General features: G+C 40.0%; 1 protein-coding gene across 6 annotated transcripts in view; it reads right to left on the bottom strand.

Moving 5' to 3' along the window:
• Window positions 1–3,863: 3,863 nt before the first annotated feature.
• Window positions 3,864–25,257, bottom strand: part of TENT4B (terminal nucleotidyltransferase 4B) — a 71,892-nt gene continuing 50,498 nt past the window's right edge. Inside the window, exons 2-12 of one of the 6 annotated variants that reach the window (XM_025268628.3) lie at window positions 22,967–23,090; window positions 20,552–20,598; window positions 19,003–19,123; window positions 17,809–17,916; window positions 15,572–15,700; window positions 14,558–14,771; window positions 12,794–12,920; window positions 12,583–12,686; window positions 12,292–12,479; window positions 10,409–10,573; window positions 6,631–9,284 (exon numbers count right to left, since the gene is read on the bottom strand). In XM_025268628.3, coding sequence (XP_025124413.1) covers window positions 9,108–9,284; window positions 10,409–10,573; window positions 12,292–12,479; window positions 12,583–12,686; window positions 12,794–12,920; window positions 14,558–14,771; window positions 15,572–15,700; window positions 17,809–17,916; window positions 19,003–19,123; window positions 20,552–20,598; window positions 22,967–23,090 — 1,504 coding nt within the window. In that variant the 3' untranslated portion in view covers window positions 6,631–9,107. Of the gene's footprint in view, window positions 3,944–6,630; window positions 9,285–10,408; window positions 10,574–12,291; window positions 12,480–12,582; window positions 12,687–12,793; window positions 12,921–14,557; window positions 14,772–15,571; window positions 15,701–17,808; window positions 17,917–19,002; window positions 19,124–20,551; window positions 20,599–22,966; window positions 23,091–25,257 lie in introns of those variants that run through there. The other 5 variants (XM_006048946.4, XM_025268633.2, XM_025268634.2 and 2 more) reach the window with 5 other exon arrangements.

Below are 25,257 nucleotides of genomic sequence, written 5' to 3'. Positions count from 1 at the left end.
CAACGTCTTCGTTAATGGTTTTCTAAGTATAGGAAGATGCACGATCATAACATAGATGTGTTGTGGTATGCATAACAAGATGCAAGGGCTGTAACATTTTCAGCTGAAAATATCTGAGAGCCAGTCTGTCTCAGAGCACAGGGTGCCTCATGGTAATCTTTACCCTGAATCCCTTTCAGGATGTACTGGGGGTCAGCAGCTGCAGTGGCTGATGACTGGATGCTGGGCCACACTGTTCATTTTACAACCCCTTACCTTTTGGTCTTAATTTTGACCCAAGTTTTGGGAGGCATTTTGTGACCAAGAATGCTTGGTCCCAGGTCAGGCAAGGATTTCGCTGATAGGCCACTCAGTTTGCTATTACTGGACGAGGCCCTGTTAACAGTAGCCAGAAACCTCTGGGCTGCCTGTCTTACTAGTCTGTTATGGCCCAGAAGTGGTTCTCTCTTGTTGCTTCTTCCCACATATGGAGTTACACTAATTATCTATTTGATCAGTTGTTTCAAGTTGCCTAAATCATCGGCTATAGTGAAGGACAGAGAAGCCTGGCGTGCTGCAGTCCACGGGGTCGCAAGGAGTCAGACACGACTTAGCAACTGAACAACAACAATCATTAATTTTACCTGCGGTTCAGCTACACATTTGGTAATGGAAGCCACAGTAATCCTGTAAAATAGGCAAAATACAAGTAATATAGCTAGTAACATTAATAAGGTCCTAAGTTTTTAAGAACTTCCATTAGGTACAGCCCAGTATCACTCCAGGTCATCTGACCAGTGCGTTTTGCACCAATTGGCATCTTTAAGAATAATATAGTGGCATCGTACATAAAGTCTACCAAAGATGTCTTCATGTACAAATTATCATGACCCCTTACAGGACTGAGAAAGAAATATTATCTTTTAAGGAGTTACATGGCTGGCATCAGAAAAAGAAAAAATTGATATTCATGGTTCAGCAGGTATTTCTGCTCTTGGGGGTGTCTGGTTACTGCATAATGGAGATGTACATAGAGGGGAGGGAGGCAGCCCAAACAGGCAGAGTAAACTTATCTTTCAATTTTTGTCTTGCCATAAAATGTGAATTTTTTATCTCATTGGTATTTTTAAGTGGTTTTCCTAGACAGGAAGTATAAAGCATTTTTTTCCATAAAAAATGGTCCCAACTTAAAAGTCGAAGTTGTTGTATTCCTAAGCTAACCTGCTAAATATAGACCATCTCATGAAACTTTACTGCTAATGAACAGAGACTATAGCAGAAATCCTACCATCACATAAGAAAGTAGCGCTTTAGAAAATGATAGTTCCTAAAGATTACAGAGATCACCATCTGAAGTTTCCCACAGCTACTGTTCATCCTTTTTCCAACACATTTTTCCAGTAGATTTTTCCAATAAAACCCAAGGCAGTTCTCTGCTTTCTCCTGACCCAAATAGCTGGATTCTTTTCCTCTCCAGAGTTCCCTTTCTTGGCTCACTGTATGATTCATTCTACTTTAAGACAACTTATTTTTAGAGAGAATTTTATGGATGTTGCTGCTACAGTTATTGAGGGGGTCTTAAAAGATTAAGTTAGGGGGCAAGTGGGTGGAAAATGATCAATACAACTATTTTTTCATCAGTTTTGCCAGAGGCATTTTTTTTTTAAACATGGAAATAGAGAAAAAAGTAGCAGGGTGTAGTTTCAAACAACCATGTTGCATTTATAACATTTGGTGGTGGTTTGGTGGCTTAGTCACTAAGTCGTATCCAACTCTTGTGACTCCATGGACTGTAGTCTGCCAGGCTTCTCTATCCATGGGATTCTCCAGGCAAGAATACTGGAGTGGGTTGCCATTTTCTTCTCCAGCAATCTTCCCAACCCAGGAATCAAACCCAGGACTCCTGCATTGCAGGCAGATTCTTTACCAACTGAGCTACAAGGGAAGCCCCCACATTTGTAACATTTAAATCCTAACAAAAGTATCAAAAAGCAACTCATGAAAATTCACCTAAAAGATAAACCGGGGGACTTTTTTTTTTTTTTTTTTTTTCCCTCTCAGTAAAAGTTCAGAAGCAAAGTGCCATCAAACAGCAGTTATTTTATAAAACCCCAATCCAAGTTGAGCTGAAAAGTGCTGGACATTTCATAAGCGCTTATCAGCTTAAGAGTCTTGGGGCATCTGACATGTGAATTTACCAAAGCTACTTACAAGCAAATGTTAGCATATAAAAGAGTAGTAGATCTGGATGTGCACTGACATGGAAAGACCGCTAAAGATGTCTCTCTGTGGTAGGGGATTTGCAGACTACTACAGAATGATACCACTTATATAAGATGGGAAAAAGACCCCTCTGAAATTATATTTGTGCAGATATATTTATGTATAAAAATGTACTTTTTAAAAACTGGGAGTACACATCCCCAAATATTAAAGTAGCTGGCTCTAATACTGAGGGATTAAGAAGGTGAAGGGTAAATAATTCCTTTTATGTAGGTATTTACATATTACATTTCTTCACAATATAACATACACTCATATATTAGTTGAGGAATGGAAGTAAATTCACTGTCTGGGTATATGGACAAAATTGTCCTGTACATTCAGTTTATTTTCCAATTTACTTTGAGAAATTTCTGGGATGCTATTTATCAGGATTATACTTTATTGTTTTTTTAAAAAGAACATTTCCAGTAAAAATGTAAGAGGTGAACAGAAGAAACGAGGCTGGAGTGGGCAGTCTGGTTTTACCAGCCAGTTGCCTACAGACTGCTGAGCAACTCTTCACCCGAAACGAAGCTTGTAATTATCCCGACGCAAACAATCCAGGATTTTCCCCACCACCACTCAGTCGGGTTCCAGGCAAGCAAGTCCTTGCCATAGGACTACCAGTTCTGCCCCCTGGGTGAGCAGGGATTCTGAACACACGCTTTGGTTGCACTTGATTATTAACCCTGCTTCTCTCTGTTCTTCGGAGAACCTAACATTTTCATTACTCTATTGTCTGTGTAATCTGCTCCACTGAACATGGTGACTCAATTTCTTAGTACAGCAAGCACAACCTTTTATATTAAAGCAAAGGATAAAACTGTGCCGGTACTTGCCAACATCCAAATTCAAAGGAGTCAGTTCCCATAGTCTTACAATGGCTATGGAGAGGCCAAAAGGGTATCTTTGGCTACGATATGTGTGCTCAGTCACATCTGACTCTGCAACCCTCTGTGCTATAGCCCGCCAGGCTCCGCTGTCCATGGGATTTTTCAGGCAAGAATATTGGAGTGGGCTGCCATTTCCTCCTCCAGGGGATCTTCCCGACCCAGGGGTTGAAACTCCATCTCCTGCATTGCAGGTGGATTCTTTACCTGCTGAGCCTTTGGAGAAGCTAGGACATGGGCAGGAGGGAAAAAGAAAAGCATCTTCAAGCTTCTTCCACTCCTCTGCTGGCATTAAAAAAAATGAAAACCCACGGAAATACTATCTGTACATATACAAGACAACCTCTTAGCAGTGCAAACTGGGCTGTCCTTAGAATTACAAGGTAATTTTTTACAGTAACTATTCAAGTCTTACATAAAGGCTCATACCAGAGGTTTTGAAGATAAATCAAAGCACAAAGCCTTTATTGAATTGCAGATTGTGAATAATAAACCCAATGGTAAGCACTGGGGGCAGATGTGTGTAGAAATGCAATTTATAAAATTTTTAAGGCAAACAATTCACATCTTTGAAGAAGTTGTCGTTAGCTTAAAAAAGAAAAAAGCTTCCAGATGTGCAATTCACTCATAGCATTGGTAACTGGTGCCCAGTGATAAGACCTCAGGAAATGTCGAGATTTCATAAATCATTTGTATCAAATCTCATTTTCTGGTAAATTCCTTAGTGCCTCTGCAGCGGTAACTAGACAAGATGATTCAAACCTCCAGCACCTCACAGGAATCCTCATTTCTTAACACAGAAGGCAATGCTAATCAAAGAAGGAAATAAATAAAAGGTTATTAAAAACAAACATAGGTTCATCAAACTGCTAAATACATGTTTCTATGTATATTCCACTAAAAAAGGTTTATCTCAATAGTCCTTCACATGTCATACCCAGAAACTACACTAGCTGCCACCTAACTGCTCATCTTGAACACCATGTTGACAAGATGGTGCTTTTTAGTCCTGAGTATAGTGTGCAGACTCTGATATTTATAACAAGTCTTTGAAATGTTTCATAATTACAGGACTTTCAAAAGACTTTAAAAAAAAAAAAAATGACTTTGGAGATTTCAACATGTAAAAACCAGAGTGAGGTGATCTTAAATTTTAAGAGAGATTATGTTTAGGGACAAAGAAACATACAACATAAACTGCAACCAAATATAAAAGTAGTATGAAATGATTTAGAAACAGCTATGAATTGCACAGAACCCAAGTGGAAAGGTGAAGATAAACTGAAACTCAAAGAATGTGGCTGATAACCACAAATCGCATTCTCTTTAGAAGGTATGGTGGACTAATCCATGAGACAAGGACTGAATTTCACCTAGTACTGGCTTTAGAGCGTGCTTCTCCTGGGCCTCTTTCATCTCCCCTCCCACACACCCCAGCAGTGGGTAAGGACCAGCTTGTTTCATAATCTCTTGTTACCAAAAGCATCTTTAAGAGAAAACAACACTCCTAACAAATTCTCCCAGAGTGCTTCTGTGGTGCAGACCTTCCCTGTAATCAGGACACGGAGAAGCTGCTGCAATGAAGCCACGACTGTGTGGAACCAAAAGGACTTAAATTAAAACGCAAAACATAAGATGATGTGCGAGTACCAATCAACATGTTTGCTGAAATACACGGAATAAGAGAACACCTGATTTCCCTGTCAGCATCTGTTCCTACTGACATGGCTAACATTTCTCTCAGAAAATCCAGGAAGCACCTCACATTTTCAGTCGTCAAAGAGGATGCGCTATCTCTGTTGCTCTGGTTCAACTGTGTTCTAAAGTGTTACCTCCTTCAGGCGAGCAGACTGTGGACTGGGCTAAACTTAAACTTAGTAAGGCACACACTCAAGTAGAAAACGTAAAGCCTCAGGAAAAACTCGGGGGGAAAAAAAAAAAACCCAACCTGACACAAGTAAAACAAACATTAGCAGAATAGCAGTTTATTAGCCAAAAATTCTCCTTAAAGTAAGTATTTCACTCTGGATAGCCAACAGATCAGCAGCCTTTCCAAGGAGCTGCTCACATGTATCTCTGCTCTCACTTCAGTACCACATCATTCTCTACATACTTCACCAGATGAACTACGTCACTGATGACCATCAGGATACACCGTAACTACGAAATATAACTTGCCCACTCAGGTTTAACAGTCATTTATTGAATACGCTGCTCACAAAATACCATATGAGAATGTGGCTTTCCACTAACTCAAACAGTTAATGAGAGTAAGAACTGATGGATAAGCATACACTCTTCTGATTATTCATTTTGACATTTAAATACTTATCACAGCAAAACTGGGGATATCTCTTTTTATACTTTACCATTTAATGTTTGAAAAGTTAACTGACAAGCAACTAATTTCCTATCAACGATCTAGAGTTAGTGACTGAAACACTTAAGAAATTAACAGCATGTGGTAACTGAAGGAACTGACTGGTTTCAAGCTTCAGATCAATATTAAAATTGGGAAGGTATGCCACGAACAATAAAAACATCAGCAAAACTTATTAACAATACCCTATGATGGTGATTCCCAGGGATTTCTACAGAGCAACCCAAGAAATTACATCCTCGTCACGAGAGGTCTTTGCAATGAATACATGTCCAGCAATACAGTCCTGTAGCTCAGAGCCGTCATACTCTCTTGTGACTCACCTACAGCTCAGAGTCCCCAAACACTAGTCCATAGGTTAAGGGAAATACAGTGTACACATACCATAACATGGGGAAGGGAATGAAAAGAAAACACATGGAGATATGAGACTCCAGCAGAAAAAAAAAAAAAAGAGTATTAACATGCTCTCCCTACCACACGTTGCTCTGTGAAGACTTTATCCAGGAATATGTGGAGCCAAAGCAGATAACCTAAATATTTAAATGAGAGGCTCAAAATCCAAGTAAAACACTCAAATCAGAACGAACATATAATATGGTCAACTGTTAAAGACTGGAAGGCAACTCCATGTAAAACCAGCAGACCCCACAGGTCAAAGCTAGATTTGCAAGCCATGCGCAGCATCTCCAAACAAATCAAAGACACTAAAAACTGGGCTCCTTCAGAAGAAAAAAAAATGCATTTACCCTTATCATCAAAGCATAACCACTCAGACTTTGCGCTGACGGACACCTCTTTGACACATCAGCGCCTCTAAAAACCAGTATTGATAAGCTTATTATGACTTTTTAAGGAGTTTCCACACCAGCCAGGTACACATACGTGGCCGCCAGAGAAATGTCACCACAGTAAGGCAGAATTTGTGAGGTCCCTCTCCACAAGTACTAGCACAGGAAGGTTATGACCCATGGATACAGATGGACTGTAGTATCTAAATGGCACGTTTCCGACATAGTCACAAAACCTTTAGAGAAAGTATTTAAACTCAAAAAATAAAAAAAGACAGGAGTCAAATACAAAGATGAAATGTACAAAACAAATGAGCAGGCAAACTAAAAGTTCTTGAAAGTATTTTACTTCAGGTTGAAAAATGAACAGCTTCCACACTGTTCATTGCAAGATACACAGTATTCACGAATACAATGCTGGTCATTTGAGGAAATGTACACACCTCAATTTCTCCTTCATGCTTTTCTTTTAGAAAGATACTGTTTACCAAAAAGAAACGTCAGCAGTACAGGAAAAACTATTTTCCCAATAAATTTACGAAAACCTAAGATTCCCAATGGAATCAAGATTATCTTCCCGCTACCACCACCTTAATATAATCACATGCTTATTGAAACACTAATATCTGCACCCTAAAAGTACATTTACTTTCAACAATGACGGTGATTCTTGAAAACAAAACAAAACAAAACCTCAGTGTGGTAAATGTAACATGGGTCTCTGCAAGTATTAAGTGTCTGAAATAGGCAGCTAATACTGGATTTAATATTGTTTTATAAATAATTGTTCCCTTAGCAGTAAACAAAAGTCTACACATTCACAATAATCCTAGAAAATAAATACTGTGATTATGCACAATATGTTATGACAAACTAGTTTCAAAAAAACAAAAGCTCAACATCTTGATAAAAATTCTGATCAGAATAAAATGTGACTCTAAAATTTCAAACATTGTCAAAATAACATCACAGTTAAAATCGTCCACGCTTTACACAAGTATTATGAATTTCCAGTTTTGGAACACATTTTTCCATTGTGAATTAAAATACGAACATATTGAAAACTGTTAATTTCAGTGATGACATCAGTTTTGGTCTTATTTTAGCATTATTTTCTTTATAAAAAGTTGCACTAAGTGTCCATTAACGGTCTGGTTGGTCTTCATTATTTCATAAATGTATATAAAAGAAATTCCTAAAAGCCAATAATAGTACTTTATATGTATATATATATATATATATATATAAAAGAATCTCATCTCAGAAATGGCTGTAATTAACAGAGCCACAGACACTGATGCTAAACTTAAGAGCGTTCACCTTGAAAGAAAGAATTTTCAGAAATACCACTTACATTCTATTAAGTATTTCCAACTGAGTTTCAAACTCAACACGTGATGAATAACAGAATGATACATCTCATTTGCACTCAAAACTGACCACAACCAAAATTTACAGTATGATTGAAACAAGCCAATGTTTAAAAAAGTTTTAATTAAAGATAACAATTCCATGAAAGGAGAGGATAAAGAATGGGATGACAAGAAGTATTTGGTCTTAATAAGGCAATACAAAATAGATCCATTATCAAAGACCATTTAATTTTTAAAGATCAACAATACCAAAAGCATAAAGTGGAGTTTAAGAAAATAGTTTTTTATAAGTATGATTTAATTAAAGCTGTTTACAGTTATTCTCTCCCACAGTAGTTAAGCATGAATTTAAAAAAGAATAAGAGATGAGAAAAACAAGCACACGCAGCACACAGGGTTAGAGGAGCCAGCATGCAAAGTCTGTGGAACTCTAGGTCTCACCGCAACAGGAATGGGACCAGATGCGGGTGGCCTTTTTTTTTTTCCCTATTAGGAAGAAGAAAAAAAAAAAAGACTGCAAAGGAAACAAACACGAAGTCATGTAACTGCCCACTGCCCAAGACGACAGCACTATAGAAAACAGTTGCAAGTTAATTCCTAGAGATGACTAGAGATTTTTCAGTGTTTACACAAAAGTACATAGTACATTTTTTTTTCTTTTTTTACAAAATAAAATAAACGTCATTTGCCACCATAACCTTTTCTTTAGAGGAAAATTTTTGCAGCAGGTCACGAGGGTTCTATTAAGTCATTTCAATGCTGAGGAAATGAATTTGAGTAATAGAAGTAATCACTTCCCTATAGATGGATGTTAAGATGACAATTCAGATTATTTTTCAAACTAATCCTGAGAAAAATCTGTTTACAATTTAAACAGTAATGTTATGTAAAAAGTATTAACAAATCCACTATTACAAATATCAATTTCCTATATGGTCATCTATATATACACACAATAAAATGGTAAATATATGCAAAAATATTTAAAAAAAAAAAACATGCACAGATCACTTTCCCCTTTGAAATTTGGACTTCCTATATGATACCTGTGTTTTCCTTCCCCACCCCATCCTCTGAAATTTTCTTGTGTCTATCACCCTACCCACACTGAATACTATCCCCTATAACTCTGCATAAAGCCAATGAGAAACAGATTTATTTTACATTCAAGCTTTAAATCTTAAAATGACCCTGTTATAGCATATGACTTATCAAATGAGCAGCCTTTTTTTCCCCCTTTTTTGCTTGCTTTTTGTTTTTGCAGTTATCAGTCTTCATGATCCATTTCGTGGCGAGCTGGGAAAAAACGCAGTTGCTAAATCAACGTCTGAACAGGGTAAGGCTCCCGAATGTCTCCCAGGAGTCCCTATCCAACTGTCCTGCGCGTGAGATCATTGCACACAGAAGACAGTCCGTCGCACGACGCCGACTATCTACAAAGGTCTGAGAGGGGGGCGTCCCTCTTGTGTTTCCTCTTTTTGCCATGGTAATACTGATTATTTGATTTCCCTTGATGTTGTTTGTTTGTCATCAAGGAACCATGGCTTGTTTGGGTTGTACCTTGGAAGCCTTTGCTGGAAGAACGAAAGAGCCTTGTTGATCCGTGCTGCAGAGAAGGAAAGCGGTCAGAAAGACATCAGTATTGCGATTCAACACAGTGCTTGTAAGACCTCCCTTGGGAGTTTTCATAATTAGGAACACACTGACTTATCTAATAGGCAGAAAACCATGCTAAGGGGGTTAACTCTCTGGGGCTTACATAATTTTTTAATGGAAATATGAAAAAACCTAAGACCACTTCTTAACAGAGTACATGGAATTTAAGTTTTTCTTAAGGAACCTATCGATCAATACATCACATAATAGATGGCATTACTGGAAGCAGCTGTTAGTTAGATATGCAGATGTGTTGCCAGGTCAGGGGTCACCACGGCTAGCCACTCTTTTCGGCTATCACGCGTCACTTCAATGGCCATTTCTAAATGAGTCTGTGCTTGGTGCACATGCACACATGTGTAAAGCTGTACAGATAAAGTGGGTTCTGTGAGTTAAGTTGGACATGTGGTGACGGACTTAACGGTCAATCTCTACTGTCAAGGGGCCGTCCCCAGGGTCCCTGATGTACTGGAGAGGGCGTGATGGCCTTAGGCCGGAGTCCAGTATGAAATGGCTTCTTCCCCTCATGTTGATTCATTACTCAAGATGAATAAAATTTTAGGCACCTAAAAAGCTTACAAGAGTGTCTCTGTGGCCTTTTTAAGTCAAAGCTAAAGCTAATCAGCTGACCATGGCTGACTGCATCTGGGTATTGAATTTTAAAATAAAAAAGGATATGTTCTTCTCAGATTGTGCAACATGGCAGGGAGGTCATGCCAAAATTTCATGTGAGTTTACTTCAAGTACAACTGAAACTTTTTATAACTCGAAGCAAATATTTGTATGCTGTATATCTGTAGTAAGGTGTTGGCTAGACCAGACATCTTATAAAGAAGCACCAGTTGCTAGATTTCCACAAAGGTTTATGTTACATGGGATAATCGGGACACCCTGTTACTAGAAGCACTGTCGTGCTGTGGAACCTCTTAGAATAAAATACATTTGTTCTTTAACCTAGGGCTTTCTTCAAAGCCATAATGTGTGTGTATACACACGTGTACATGTATATGCATGTACAAAACTCTAGATATTCCACACTCAACACTGACAATTAAAAACACAAGCTGCACACACCTGGGACTTGTTGGTGCTGTTGGGTGTGTTAGTGGTCTGGGTGCTCTGCATCTTCCCGCCTGTCTGAGAGGACTCCAAGGACACGTCCTGCGACCCTACCCGGTTCCCAGTGGACGGACGGCAGAGCAGCTGTTTCGGGGTTTTGCATGGTGTCGCGTCGGAATCCTAACACAAGTCACGTGAGTTATAACGTGACAAGTAATGATTTAGACGTTCAACATTACGAAAGGAAAACAACTTCAGCTAAGCACTCTCTGGACTAAGTCTGAACATCTGTGAGTTAAAGGAAGCACACTGAGGAATTTATAAAATTAACTGCCTAAGTTCTCCTCCGAAGGTTTAAAGTGGCTTATTTTATCAGAGAGTTTCTGTTCATTGTTAAATCCACTGACCACGCCTGACCTTGTTAATCGGCCTTGAAGGAGCTCCCAGAGGTCCAAGCTTATCTGCATTCTTATTTACAGAAAAGGAACCATGGTATAGCGGAGCGAGCATGGTGAAGAGTGAGCGCCTACGTCCAGTGCCTGAGTCAATGTCTTCAACCAAATACACAACAATCACTTCACAAGATTCACTCTCTGAGAGTGATGACAACTCAATGCTCCCTCCAAAAAAACATGCCGAGTGGACCGGACTTCCCAGAGATGCCGGGCTGAGCCCCACCCGTCTGTGGGCTGCCTGGGCCGTGACTGCTCCTCTCCCCAGGTCTACCCTGGCCCTCGCACTCTGCCCAGCAGCTCAGAGACACACACTCTCAGTCCCTAGAGCTCCCTCTCATGGCGTCTCTGCTTCTGCCCCTGTGTCTGTGATAGCCAGCTCAGTACTCTGTCCTCCACGGCTCTACTCTGGGAACCAGAACAGCACACAAGCAGATTCCACATGTGAGGATTTATGACTCCATGATGATAAATGGTCGTCAACAGCAAAAACTGTCTTTTTCACATTGTGATTATTTTTTGTCATGTATACTTATAAAAGTCAATAAAGGCCATTTTAGATTTCAATTTTAAACAAACTCAAAAGTAACTATGATGAGGATAAGTAATGTAGGTAGGTATAACTGATACTAGAAAATTCTATGAGGATAAGAAAGAAAGTAGATTAGGGGTTTCCAGGGCATGGGGGAGAGAAGAAATTAGGGGCTACTAAAAGGTTTCTTTTGGGGTGATGGAAATGTCCTGGAATTAGATAGTGGTGAGGGCTATACAATACTATAAATATCACCCCCCCCCCCAAAAAGCCACTTAAATTGTACATTTACAAATGGTGATTGAGGGAGTATATATATCCCACTTTCATAAAATTTTGAAGGACAAAACTAATTGATGGTATTAGAAAAATCGTTAACAGTGGTTACCTCTGACGGTAAGATTGCGGATTGACTAGAAAACATCTGGAAAGATGTTAATAGTCAACATCTTATTAGGATTTTGGGTTACACATGTGTATGCATTTGTTAAATGTATAATTAAGATTTCCTTACATGTTAATTTTATATACAGAGAAAAAACAACAAACATTGAACTGTGGATAATGACAAGCACAGGAGAGTACTTTGTAGGAAGTATCCTAACATCTGTGAAACTTTGAAATGTGGTAAAGAATAAGATGAATTAATAAATGAATGGATAGCTCTGTGTAAGCCAGTATAATGTTGACAGAGTCTAGTGGTAGTGTATATGGATGTTCACTAAAATTCTTTCCATTTCTGTTGTATGCTTGAAAATTTTAACACAATGTTGAGAAAAAGTACAATCATTAAAGTTATTAAAATTTCTGAGGAACAAATAAGAAAATGAGTTAGCCATGGCTCTCTAGATAGAATTATCCCAGCAACAGAACCCCTAGGGGCTAGGTGTAGAAAACTATGTCTTCATACTTACAACATCACTAGAGCTGGACTGTGTGGCTGAAGAGGAAGACACTGGACCTGATGAAGAGTTTGAAGAGTGTTTACTAATAGATTCCGAAGTTTTACTTCTACATTTTCCAAGGGCTTCATTTTCTTCAGATAGATTATTATTACATTTATCTAACTGCTGAGTATCTACTATCAAGGTAACACCATTTCCTGAAAGAGTGGCAAAAGATTGGAAAACGTTTCTTCCCATTAAGCACACATAACACAGAAAAGCCTCTAATACTCAGTCAATTGATCAATGAAAAACTCTTACCGTTGCATGAAGGCTCGGGCCTATTCTGCAAGCCCCACTGCTTTGATATCCAATCTCTATATGTGGCAACTTCATCCGTTACTCTAATTATTCTACCTAATATGCTGCAAGTGTTAAAAAAAAAAAAAAAAAGAACGAAGGTACATTAATTTGAAGATAAGAGGTCGCAAACAATTTTGACCCAATGGGCTGATTTTAGTGAAACTTTTACCTCTCTGTCTCGTTGTTGGGATAGTACTTTGCTATTGGTGATACAGCATGACTCAGGACAACGTAGGCATAATCAAAGGCCTGTTTCACCTGCATGGCCCCATATGAACTCCTTCCAACATCATTACCTTCAAAAGAAATATATACATAACATATTAAAATTTACTGTGGCTTAATATGAACTAAAAGTTCACGAGCCCTCTTCTGGGAGAGCAAGGGCAACCGCTGTCCTCAGAATATGAGCTGCTACAGCTCCTCAGCTTGGCCCCACAGCTCCTCAGGCTCTAAACGTGTAGATCATACATAAATATGTCATTATGGCATATAAACTGCCTAAATGTCTTCTGGCCCAACAGGGACTAGCCCTTACACAGTTATGAAAATAAAAGAAGCAACTGCCTATCTTCTCCTAAGAGTGAAACAAAAACAAAACTAAATTAGAAATACCTATTTTTTTGCTTGTTAGCTTTATAAACCTCTCCTGCACTACATAATGAGCTCCTAAAAGGCAAGGACCATCTTACTAAACAAATCCTTTGTGTCTTTTACGTAGAGTTGGCTTTCAAAGAACATTTACTCAATGAATAAACTATTACTGTTTATAAGATGGTTTATTCAGCCAGAAAAGGGCTCCTAGGAAACTATTCTATCTTTTAACTTCTTTTCCTTACTTATTTTCAAAGTCAATATGTGCATGCGTGCTAAGTCACTTCAGTCGTGTCTGACTCTTTGCAACCCTGTGGACTGTAACCCTTTAGGCTCCCCTGTCCACAGGATTTTCCAGGCAAGAATACTGGAGTGGGTTGTCATGCCCTTTTCCAGGGGATCTTCCTGACCCAGGGATCGAACCTGGGTCTCATAAGTCTCCTGCATTGGCAGGTGGGTTCTTTACCACTAGCGCCACACTGGAAGCCTCTCTCTCTCTATATATAAAATATATATATATATATATATATTATATATGTATGTATATTCAAAGTCAACACATTAAAGCAAATGACTAAAAGCATTTCTACTGACGTCCAATGATGCAGAACCTATATATTTTACAATTATACCAGGAAAAAATGTTGTCCAGAAAAATCAGAATACAAGCAAGCAACATAGAGCTTCATGAATGCAGAGGAGGAATTAATTTTCCACTCACCTTCAAGCCAACATAAAGCTGGAAAAAGCACACTATGCAAAATTAAAGAAGGAAGAAGGGTCCAAAAGGAAAATAAACTGTCTCTTGGTACCCTCTCTCTCAAGAACTCTGAAACATATAGTGTGTCTCAGAATCCTCACTTATATCCCTGGCTGACAACTGGTTAGAATCAGGAGCAGTGAGGACTAAAGAGAGAAGAACTTAAAATGGCTATCTAACTGGAGACGCACAAACCCACCCACAGAGCTAATACCTGTTCTCCTTTGCTTTTAAGAGTCAAATAAATTTTACCCCCAACCCCACTCATTTGCAAGCACACAACGTGTTTTTCTGGTTGTGTGTGTTTATGTTCATGTGTTTGCTTATAAAATATCTTGAGGAAAAATGAATGACTACAATTACAAATTAATCCTTAATTTTTCATCTGAAGAGAGTTTAAAGTACAATATAATGACTAAGCCTTTTTTGGACTGAGCTGGGTGGCTTGCAGGATCTTTGTTTCTCAACCAGCGACTGAACCTGTTCAGCAGTGAAAGCTCAAAGTCCTAACCACTGGACCTCCAGGGAATTCCCAATGCCCTCTTCTTGAATGTCCATAAATTTACCTAAATTCAATACCTGGTTGTAAAGGATCTTCGATATAAAGCATGGATGGCCTGTAGCCATCTAGCATATTTTTCTGTACTTCATCTTTGGCCACATAGGAACCACCATCCTTTATCCGGATGCCAGTCTTTAAATAATTGAAGTGTCGTCCATATAATTCAAAAAATTCTATTAAGAGAACACCATAGTTTGTATTGGGGATGCAAGCATCTTCCCTGGGATGTAACTAAAACGAGAAGAAAAAAAAAATTACATTGGATTTTCTCTGAATTCAAGGTGAGGACAGTAAATGACATTCTAACTTCTATAAACAGTATTATTATAATTTTGGTTTCACAGAGCAGCCAACAGATAATAGAGTTAGAGCAGACTAATTGTAACAGTACTTTTGTTATAGACAACCGAAAGCGCCATGGGCGCGGGTGGAACCCAAGGGTGTAGGTGGAGCCCACGGGTGTGGGGGATAATTTACGAGGCTGGATTTCACAGCTGCCCAGGATGTTGAGAGAGTCGGCTTGGCCCAACATCAAGGAAGTCATTCTGACTCACCAGCAGAGTCGGGCAGTTGGCAACACTGCTGTACCACATGAATACAGTCACTGATGATATGAAGACTTCCAACACATCTTACCCAGACAGCGAGTCTCAACTGAGTTGAGACTCAATTGTAAGTCTCCACTTAGAATAGTAACTGCTTAGAAAGACATTCTTATTTTTGGCATTTATGTTACTATGTACACCTATGGAAACTGCACCATATTTTTTGTGTTAAAATTTGTAGTGAAAAGTCTCAAAAATATTAGAACACATGAGATTAAAAAAAATTCTTTCCTTGGGATTTTAAAATATTTAATTGCTAAATTATAAAAAAGGTACCTGGTTTAAAGGGTTTAAAGGGAAAAGTTGTCAGTAACCAAGGGAAGTATTCAATTAGAGCTTGAGTAGAATTTTTTTCCAAAATGATTCCCAGCTGATTTATTTAACAAAAAATGTTTAGTGAACACTAGCAGGGTATAACTTACTTACCTGAAGGAAACTTACTGCCATTAAAAAGAGACTATAAGAACCAATTCCACCCGTAAATACTTCATTAAGGTCCCTCTGTAATAAGAACTGTTTCAATACTAAAACCAAGTATGGCAATACAGGATATTTCTGGAAAAGAAAATTACATTTTCAATGAATTCCTACATCAGTAATAGCTGGAACATTAATAGCATAAATGGTCTCTCAGTATAAACTGGTCCTTACATGACAAACTTTGGTGGAGATATATATTTACGCATTTTAAAAACAAACTATAAAAAAGTAAGCTCTAAGTAACTGAGGATTGTGTACTCACATCTAAAACCCCAAACACAGAGAGCTCCCCAGCATTCACTACAGGACAGAACACAAGCAATACCTATCGTGTGACACTCATTTTATGATTTACTGAGCAAGTCTCAATTGTAAATAGATAAAAGAAACGGTAGGGGACGACGGCTCAACTCTCAAAGCAGTCAATCCGTGGGATTTTAAAGAACCACTTCTGTAAGTAAAACGGCACAGGCAGACCAGGCCCTCCAGGTGATCCTGCGGAACCCAGAGCAGGTCACCCTGCCTGCGGTCCTCCGCGAGGGCAGGAGAACACGCAGCCCCACCTTCCGTGCCCTACAAGGAAGGGCGCGCACACCCGCGGGGGCAGAGGAGGACAGCCTGAGCCCATCTTTCACTCAAGCTCCTTCTCAGTAAGTCCTCTCCGCAAGTCGGGCCCCCGGGGTAGGGACTCCGAGAACAAAGCCGGCAACACACGTGGAGAAAGGAGCCTTAAGGAAGCCACTGCCTGAGGACGGCAGAATTACTCGCGATCGCCATTCTTTTCTTGACGCTTACAGTGCACATGCACCGCTTCCTTAAGGAAAAAAAGCGTTTATACTTTTGCAAATCATGTCAAAGTAAGCGAGCGTGAGTAACAACAAAAGTATGGAGAAATAAACATTTTTAAACACTATGGTTGAACTCAGAAATAGATATAGTCTCTTTAAAGAACAATTAGGCAAACTGCCAACAGAATTTTCTCTGCATATATCCTCTGACCCAGAAATTCCATTTCCAGGGATCTTCTTACAAACAATTTATTAGTGTAAAGAAAGATGCAGATGTGGAAGATGTTCACCAAGCACTTTTTGTAAGAGCAGAAGACACTGGGAGCAACACGGGAAGAGCTGCCTGCACAAGGCATGGCCCATCCTGACGAGGGTGGCCAATGAGAAGACTCAAGAAACTCTTGACTGCGGACACAAAAATCCTCCGAAATAGCAAGTTTTAAAAAAAAAGTCCGACATCATATATATGGTGTGCTATTTCTTTGGTGAAAAATCTCAAGAAGAGGATAAACAAAGAAAATAAGTTGATGAAGGCAAATCCTATGTAGCTGATCTAAGCATACAAGGTAAACTCACTTTTTCCTACCCTTTTATAATAGGTTTTTTTTTTTTAATTATGTGTATTATTCTCAATTTTTTAAAAAGTTTCTTTTCTGGTAAAAAGAAAATTTACACACACCCAGTATCTCCAAAAGAATGGGATTAAGGATATTTTCTTTTTCTGCACATTTACATGAGAATATAATGTTTATCACATGAGAGTTATAATTTTTTCTTACATAAAAAGAAAAAGGTGAACTCGAAGAACTGCCAAAGAAAAAAATCAAATGGAGAGAAAAGATATTTTATTTAAGCCAAAGCAGTGCAGTTTTAGTTTAGGGAGAAAAAAGCCAATGTGTCCAGCTGAAGACGGTGTTGATAAACTGTGCACTCTCTGGGAAGAAAACAGAACAAGCAGAAACAGACTTAAATCACTCCAAGATAAGGGAAAGACATCTGCAGGACCTACCGCACAGGTGACTCGGGGATTAAGACCTAGAAAAGGCTCCTAGAGAGGGTCGTAATCGGAACTCCTGCGAGACTGAAAGCAGACAGGAGTGAACTGCGTGGCATGACTCAGCACGAATCTCCCTAAGAGGAAGGATCTAGGGCAGAGAAGTTCTTCAAAGGCTTCCTCAATCCTTAAGTCTTACCTGAGGCCACACTATAAATTACTGATTATGACAAGCAGATTCAAGGAAAGTAAAAACCACCGCACAGAAAAGAAGCATTTGTCAGCAATACACATATAAAAATAGTTTAGGGAAGTATACCAAAACGTCACCACAACAGAGTTTCAAAACATAACTCCATTTTCTAATAGTTTCATTGAATAAACACTATAAATTCTCTGACCTTGGTAAAATCTTTGATGAGGTCAGCTGCTCTGACGCCATTCTGTACATTAAAGCTGATATCAACTTTCACTTCGGTAAAAGAATCTGTTAATTTAATAATAGGTACCTAGAAAGAAAAGAAAGGTAAATTTTAAATACGTCAGACAAGTTAAATGACAAGTCGGAGGACGAAAGGTTACCAGAGCTGAGATCCTGACCTTCTCAGGAAGACTTTAAACACTGAGTATTCTGAACACGCCATACCAGAGTACACTTGGCTGTCTAGATATCTTATGTTGCATATTTAGCATTTAAACTCATGCAGCGTGTTCTGGAATTTCTACTGATTGAGAGTTTTGAAACAAAGTAACAAAAACTTTTCTCGACATTAATTTACTTTGGAGAACAGTTTCCAACACAAGAAGATCAAGAATTATGAATGTCGGTCCACAGCACCAAACTGTTTCCAATAAGAAAACTGCTAGATTCTTAAGTCATACACACAAGTCACTGGCATTTTTGGTCAGTTTTGCAAATAGCCCAAAAAACAACCAGACAAGAGAACTTAAAATGTAATAATTATTCTCAAATGAAAAATGATGGAATGGTTTATATGAAGTATGAGGAATTCTTTTAAAAAAAGAACAAAAGCTCTTCTTCTACCATGCATTAGAAAACTCAGACCAGCAAACTTGATATACAGAACTAGATTTCCAAATTAATAGTTTTTAATAAAGAAACTACCCATTTTGTGCTGATAAAACCTGACATGCAAATATCCAAACCTCTAAAATAGACATATTTATTTCCAAAATAAGCTTCCATGAAAATTCTTAATGTTAGCTCCATTAGTTAAAATGACTTATCTACAAAATTTCAATTAATACAATTCTTCAAAGATACAAAATATGATAGAAGAATATCTGTGTAACTAAAACTTTATTAGATATCCATATTTTTACTTACACTTTTTATATTAAAAAATCTATGTAGTATTATATGATAAAATAGAGTAAAATTTTTGAAAGAAATGGATAACCAGAACAATTCATTTGTCTCACAAATGCAACTGTTTATGTGCAAGCACTGGGATCATGAACAGAAGGAATCATTCAGTCACAATCCAACTGTGTGCACCAAAATTAAAATTTAATTTTACACGTTCCATGCATAAGTAACTGGAGAGTTTAAGATGAAATGTTAAAGAACTTACAGTTGCTTTGTCCAGAACTTTCACCGAATCTTCATCTGCAACCTTATGCTTCCGAAGAGCTTCCTCCAGGGTCCAGAGGGGTAGGTTTTCCCACTTCCCGAACACCACAAGATCAATGTCACTGAACACAGAGCACAGACAGGAGTTGTTGAAAGAAGCAAGAAACTGTACTCACTTTCACTCCTTCAAGCTACAGCCAGCAAGTTACTGACAGCATGATGAAAACTTATTTCTCACTCTCACACTGCCCAATGAAGACTAAATGTGTCGGTGAGGACTATTTTTCAGAAAGTGGAGGCTGGTGATTTTAACAACCTCCTACTTCTCCTAGTCATGTCTCAGGGTGATTCTGAATGAAGTAAACCCTAAAAAACACCAGTTAATGTTTCCTGTTCATAAAGGCTTCTGGTACTAAAAACCTTAAGACCTTCCAAGTGAAAGAGATTAACTGGTTAATCGTGACTTACATTATCAAGTATAAAAGCAAGACGCAGGCATTCCAGTATATCTAGTATGCCACCATGTGTGTAAGAAAGGAAGAAACACACGTTTCCTTTTACATATAAAGAATCTCTCTGGAAGGATATGCAAGGAGCTGATAACAGCAGCTCCTCCAAGCAGAGAAACTGGGGGACAGAGGTGGGATTCAGACTTTTCATTGTCATTATTTTTGTGCCCTTTTCAAATCTGAACTAGGTTATCACAAAAATTAAATTTTTAGAAAGAATGACTCAGGCTTTGCAGATGCTCAGAACCTAAATAAGGAAAAATATTAAAGAACTCTAAGTTGAATATTTCAGAGCTTTGTAGGCCTAGGACAACAATGGGAAGAATGAAAATTGCTAGGATGCATCCACTTTAACACATTTTAAGTTTGGGTAAAGTAGGCTGAAGCAAACTCAAATGGAAACCATGGCAGATGCCTGTGGTTAATCATACCATACTGGGTACTTGAACGTGTGTTACAGGGTAAATCTCATGGTGGGTGCTCTTACCACAATAAAAACAAACGCATGATGAAGTGTTTTTGCTTCATGAAGACCACAGCAGTTTAATTCTTGGAGAACAGGTACTTGATCCTCAATAAGTCTTACCATCCCCTCAAAGCAGCCCCAACACACATACCCTACTCTCATCCCCAGCTGTGGGCCAAGAGAGCCCTCATTTGAGAAGACTAAAATAACAAGGGGCCTGAAAAGACCAAGACGTTCCTCAGAGAAGAGTCTATACCCTAAATTTTTGAGTCAGAATATGGTGACAGGAGCTAATATGAGTTCTTAATAAAAAATGAGAGACTTGGCTTCCCCGAGTGTACAGAGCTCTAGAGCATGACCAGGTCATGACCATAATATTACATTAACATCTGTGTTGGTGGGTTATGTTAAGGGCTTGAACAGTTCTCTGTAGTGATAACTCTATTCCAAGGTAACTCAAATAAAATACAAGTAAGTTTTCATAAATCTGTTTTGTTTCTATTCTTACATATTTAACAGTCAAATAAACTCTAGAAAAATGCACAATTCCTTGAAAGCTTCATAAATGTACTAACCTTGTAGGTAAATACAAGCCAGTTTTAAAACTTCCAAATATTTGGACCTGAAATAGAAAAAGTTATATTAAAATATGAGCTATGACAAACCTAGACAGTGTATTAAAAAGCAGAGACATCACTTTGCAGTCAAAGCTACGGTTTTTCCAGTAATTATGTACAGATGTGAGAGCTGGACCATAAACGTGGCTGAACACCAAAGAATTGATGCTTTCGAACTGTGGTGCTGGAGAAGACTCTTGAAAGACCCCTGGACAGCAAGGAAATCAAATCAGTTAATCCTAAAGGAAATCAACCCTGAATATTCACTGGAAGGACTAATACTGAAGCTGAAGCTACAATACTTTGGCCACCTGACGTGAGAGCCGACTCATTAGAAAAGACTCTGATGCTGGGAAAGACTGAGGGCAAGAGGAGAAGGGGGTGATAGAGGATGAGATGGTTGAATGGCATCACCAACTCAATGGATATGAGTTTGAGAAAACTCCAGGAGATAGTGAAGGACAGGGAGGCCTGGCGTGCTGCTGTCCATGGGGGTTGCAGAGTCAGACATGACTTAGCAACTGAACAACAACAAAAAATATCAGATGAAAGGCCAAACCATGGAGACCTGCAGGACTTTGCTACCCTCTACTGGTCACTTTTAGTACTACAAGAGCATTTTTTTCCTACCACCACGCTTTCGGGGAAGCAAGAGTCCATGTCTCACAGAAAGTAGTATTAAGTACACTACTTCTGAAAGTTAGTTTCAATATATAGGTTCAAATATCAAACATGTGGACTTAAACAGAAACCTTTCAAAAGGAATGTTCACTGCTGCTGCTGCCCTAAAAAAATCTAAAGACACAATCCCAAATCCTTAACTTCTGTTCCTCTAGGCAGGAATCTCCTCATAGATTCCTGGATTACGGGCAGCCTGCCTCCGGCACAGGACGAGCGGCAGCCTGCAGGCGGTCTCCACAGAGAACACCAGCACCGTCGCTATAGCGGCATGCTGCGGCACAACACCAGCACACAGCCCATCTCCACCCACAGAGAACAGTGGGAGACACAGGCAGATGTGCACACAAGTAGCTGCCAGGAGGGATGAACCACGAAAAAAGTTCAGCCTGTGAGGTGAGCTGCACCAAGGGACTCAATCATAGCCTCATGTTCTAAAATCGCCCTCATCCGGAGGAGGACTGATTCAGATCAGGGTTTCTCAACTTCAACATTACATCTGGGGCAGGTAGGTCCTTGCTGTGAAGAGCTGTCCTGTGCATCATGTGATGTCTAGCCACCTCCTTGGCCTCTGCTCACTGTGTCAGGGGCACCCCACCAGTTACAATAATCAAACATGGCTCTGACACTGCCAAATGCCTCCCAGGGAGTCACCAATCTGGATCATGCAGGAGCAGCAACGTGGCACACAGCAGCTGCCCGATAAAATACGAGTGTCGCTCCCTCTTCCCTGTGGGAAGCCCCGGTGGCTCAGTGGTAAAGAATCCACCTGCCAATGCAGGAGACCCATGTTCGACCCCTGGGTCAGGAAGGTCCCCTGGAGGAGGAAATAAATGGCAGCCCACTCTAGTATTCTTGCCTAGAGACTCCCACGTACCGAGGAGCCTCGAGGCCTACAGTCCATGGCGTCACAGAGTCTGACATGACTAAGCATGCTTGCATGCGTTCTTCCCGTAATGTACCTATAATATCTTATTTGAAGCTTCTCTGTTTTGCCAATTGGATCAAAAAAGCTTCCCTGGATTTGCTCTTGCCATCCCATGACACAGTCTAAAGAAAAGTTACATAATACAAAGGAAGGCATTCCAATAAATCACTTCTTTGAATGAACAAAATGTAGAATAAACCCTCAAAGGAGCCCCCCAAGGTGACCATCAATAATAAGAACCACAAACAAGCAGAGGAAATCTTGGGCAAAAGTTTTGTTCACTGGGTGGGGGTTATACTGAGAGACAAGGAGTGATAAGAAAAAGAGAAGGAAACGGCAGTTTCAGGAGAGTAGAGTACACGCCTACATTAGACTATGAAAATGAACTTCAAATGACACAACAAATTTCTACCTGACATCTTCATTCAGCTATAAACAATTATGCAATGTTCATACTGACAGGCTGGAACAAAATAGTAACAGAGTTTTGATACATCACATCCAAATAACCCACTGCTATCAACACAAAGAGGCTTGATTTGTCTTTCTTCTCTTTATACTAATGATTCCTAAATATAGTTTGCCTTTAGTAGTACCACAAAGAAGTAGTCTTAAGTCAGTCATTCAATTCAATGCAAACAATTAGGAAGCCCAAAATTTTATCTAAAGGCTGGAGAAAATGGTTAGTTTTTGAAACTGCATTAGACCACAATTCTACAGATGCACATACACAGGGATACTACCTAAGCACCCAGACAGGTACTCACATCAGCACTGGGCCAGAGCTCCTTAATCACACTCTCGATCCTATTCACCACCTCCATCCGCATCTTCTCCTCCTCTGGTCTTGGAGACATATATTCATAAAAATCACTGATTTCTTCATGCAGACTGAAGAAAAAAAGCAGAGAAGTTAATACGGACAAGGCCAATCTAATGAGAAATCACTATTTTAAATAATCTTACCCAATTAAGTCTTAAAGTCATCTGCAGGTTTTACATTCATAGATTTCTCACCTTAATTTTAATGTTATAATTCACGCTAAGCTAAAATGGGAATGCACAAAATTTAATCAAAATGCAAAAGTAATTAAAAACGAGAAATTCCAAATTCCAAGAAGTCTTACTGGAGTGTACTAGCAGCTCGCACACATTTATTATCTGCCTGTGCAGAATACTTGCTGAGTGCTGGTGATTTCAAAACTTCTTAAATTTCAAGTGAAGGCCTTTATACTCTGCCTTTACACTTCTGATCCAGTAGATATAAACACAAGACAAGCTTCTGGGCAGTGGGGGTGACCCTCCTCCCCCTCTGAAATCCATTCCTCACAGGAGCAAAAAAGCATGTCTTTCATGATGTCTGCTTAGTGAATTAACTGTCAAATGAATAGGTCAGCCAGGGAGTATCAACAAAGACCTAAAAGGAATGGCTGGCAGACAAGGCTCCATAAAGGAGCTAAAAGGACTTGCGGAGACCGAGAGGTAGGAGGCCCCCTCAGGGAGCACCGAGCGGAGGGCACAGCCTGTGGCAGGGGGAGGAGGAGAGGGAGGAGCAGGTCCCGAGAGGAAGGCGGTACTGGACAACAGCAGGCTTTGAGCGACACACGACAAGTTCAGACCTTCCCGGATGGTAACAGGGAACTATTTAAACGATTCTGAAAGGGACCAGGGAAAGACTGACTTCAAAAATGGAGCATTTTAAGATCTGGCAATGGTGCCAACAACGGGCTGGCAAAGAGACAAGGCTGGATGCACAAAGAATGGCTCATAGATGACTGCGAGTGCAGGGCTGGCTCAAGGTCTGGAGAATGGCGGCAGGAAAGAAATGGGCTCAGAAATGCCACACACACACAGACACAATGGTGGGGCCAGAGGGCAGGACCAGCAACGGGAAGAGAAGAGTGAGGGTGCCTGCAAGGGCTGAGGTCTGAGGTCTGAGGTGCTGCGGGAACGGATGAACAAGGTGAAAGGAAACACTAAGAAGGCTGGCTGGGGAGCTGTGTGCAGTCAATTACTACAGAAGAAAACAAAGAATCAGAACAAATGAAAACCGCATTCCTTAACAAGGCGGTGCAGCTGTGAAGAGCTACCTTTAGGAGGGAAAGTAAGTATTGGTCACTCAGTCCTGTCCAACTCTTTGTGACCCCGAGGACTGTAGCCCGCCAGGCTCCTCTGTCCATGGGATTCTCCAGGCAAGAATACTAGAGTGGGTTGCCATGCCCTTCTGCAGGGGATCTTCCCCGCCCAGGGTCTCCTGAATTGCAGGCAGATTCTTTACTGTCCGAGTCACCAGCAGTTTCCCTCAGTATGAAATGGGAGGAAATCTGCAAAACTTGGGTTGGATGCAGACAAGACGTGAGGCCCAGCTCCAGGTCGCTGGAGGTAATATACCAGACTGAGGATGCTCTGCTGGCTATCTCGGTTTAGCACAGCTGCGATGAACCAGGAAGCCAGGAGAAGGGCACCAGTTAAACAGCAATGGGTGCCAAGCACCAGAGGGGAGCATGCCGGCGGGGGCGGGGGGAGCAGCAGTGGGAGGCAGGGCAGCCTCCAAGTAACAAAATCTAGTAGGAGGGATGTGCCCGCAGCTGCAAGCCCATTCAGGTCCAGAGCAGGTTCAGGATCCGCAGGAAGCTAGAAACACCAGGAGACCCAAAATGGTTGCAAGGAAAGGAAAGAAGACCAAATCTCAACATCCACTGGCTGTTAACAGAATGTGGCATAGTAAACTCTAATCAGTAGTTTCTGCTTCTTCTGATGTTTTCTTTTTCGAGTCAAAACACTTGAGTTCCATACTCAGGCACTGCCTGAGGGCAGCTGTGTTCCTTTTCTGGCCTCAGGGTTCTCAGACACAACCTAGGGAGCAGCAGCCAGGAGCATTTTCAGGCCCTTGGTGTCCAACGGCTGGGCCATTTGGTAAGGAATGACCGATGACAGCGTTGTGCCTGTTCACTGTGGAACAGGAAAACTGGATTTTAAAACTCCAGGAGTTCTGCCGCTAAACCCAGAGACTCCCAGTGCAGTCAAGTCTTCATTGACTTAACTAGGTGCCTTCCAG

The sequence above is a fragment of the Bubalus bubalis genome, chromosome 18 (genome assembly GCF_019923935.1).
Source record: "Bubalus bubalis isolate 160015118507 breed Murrah chromosome 18, NDDB_SH_1, whole genome shotgun sequence".
In the NCBI taxonomy this organism is placed as follows: domain Eukaryota; kingdom Metazoa; phylum Chordata; class Mammalia; order Artiodactyla; family Bovidae; genus Bubalus; species Bubalus bubalis.
The sequence above is the reverse complement of the archived record's forward strand: the minus strand, read 5'-3'. Positions and strand labels throughout refer to the sequence as shown.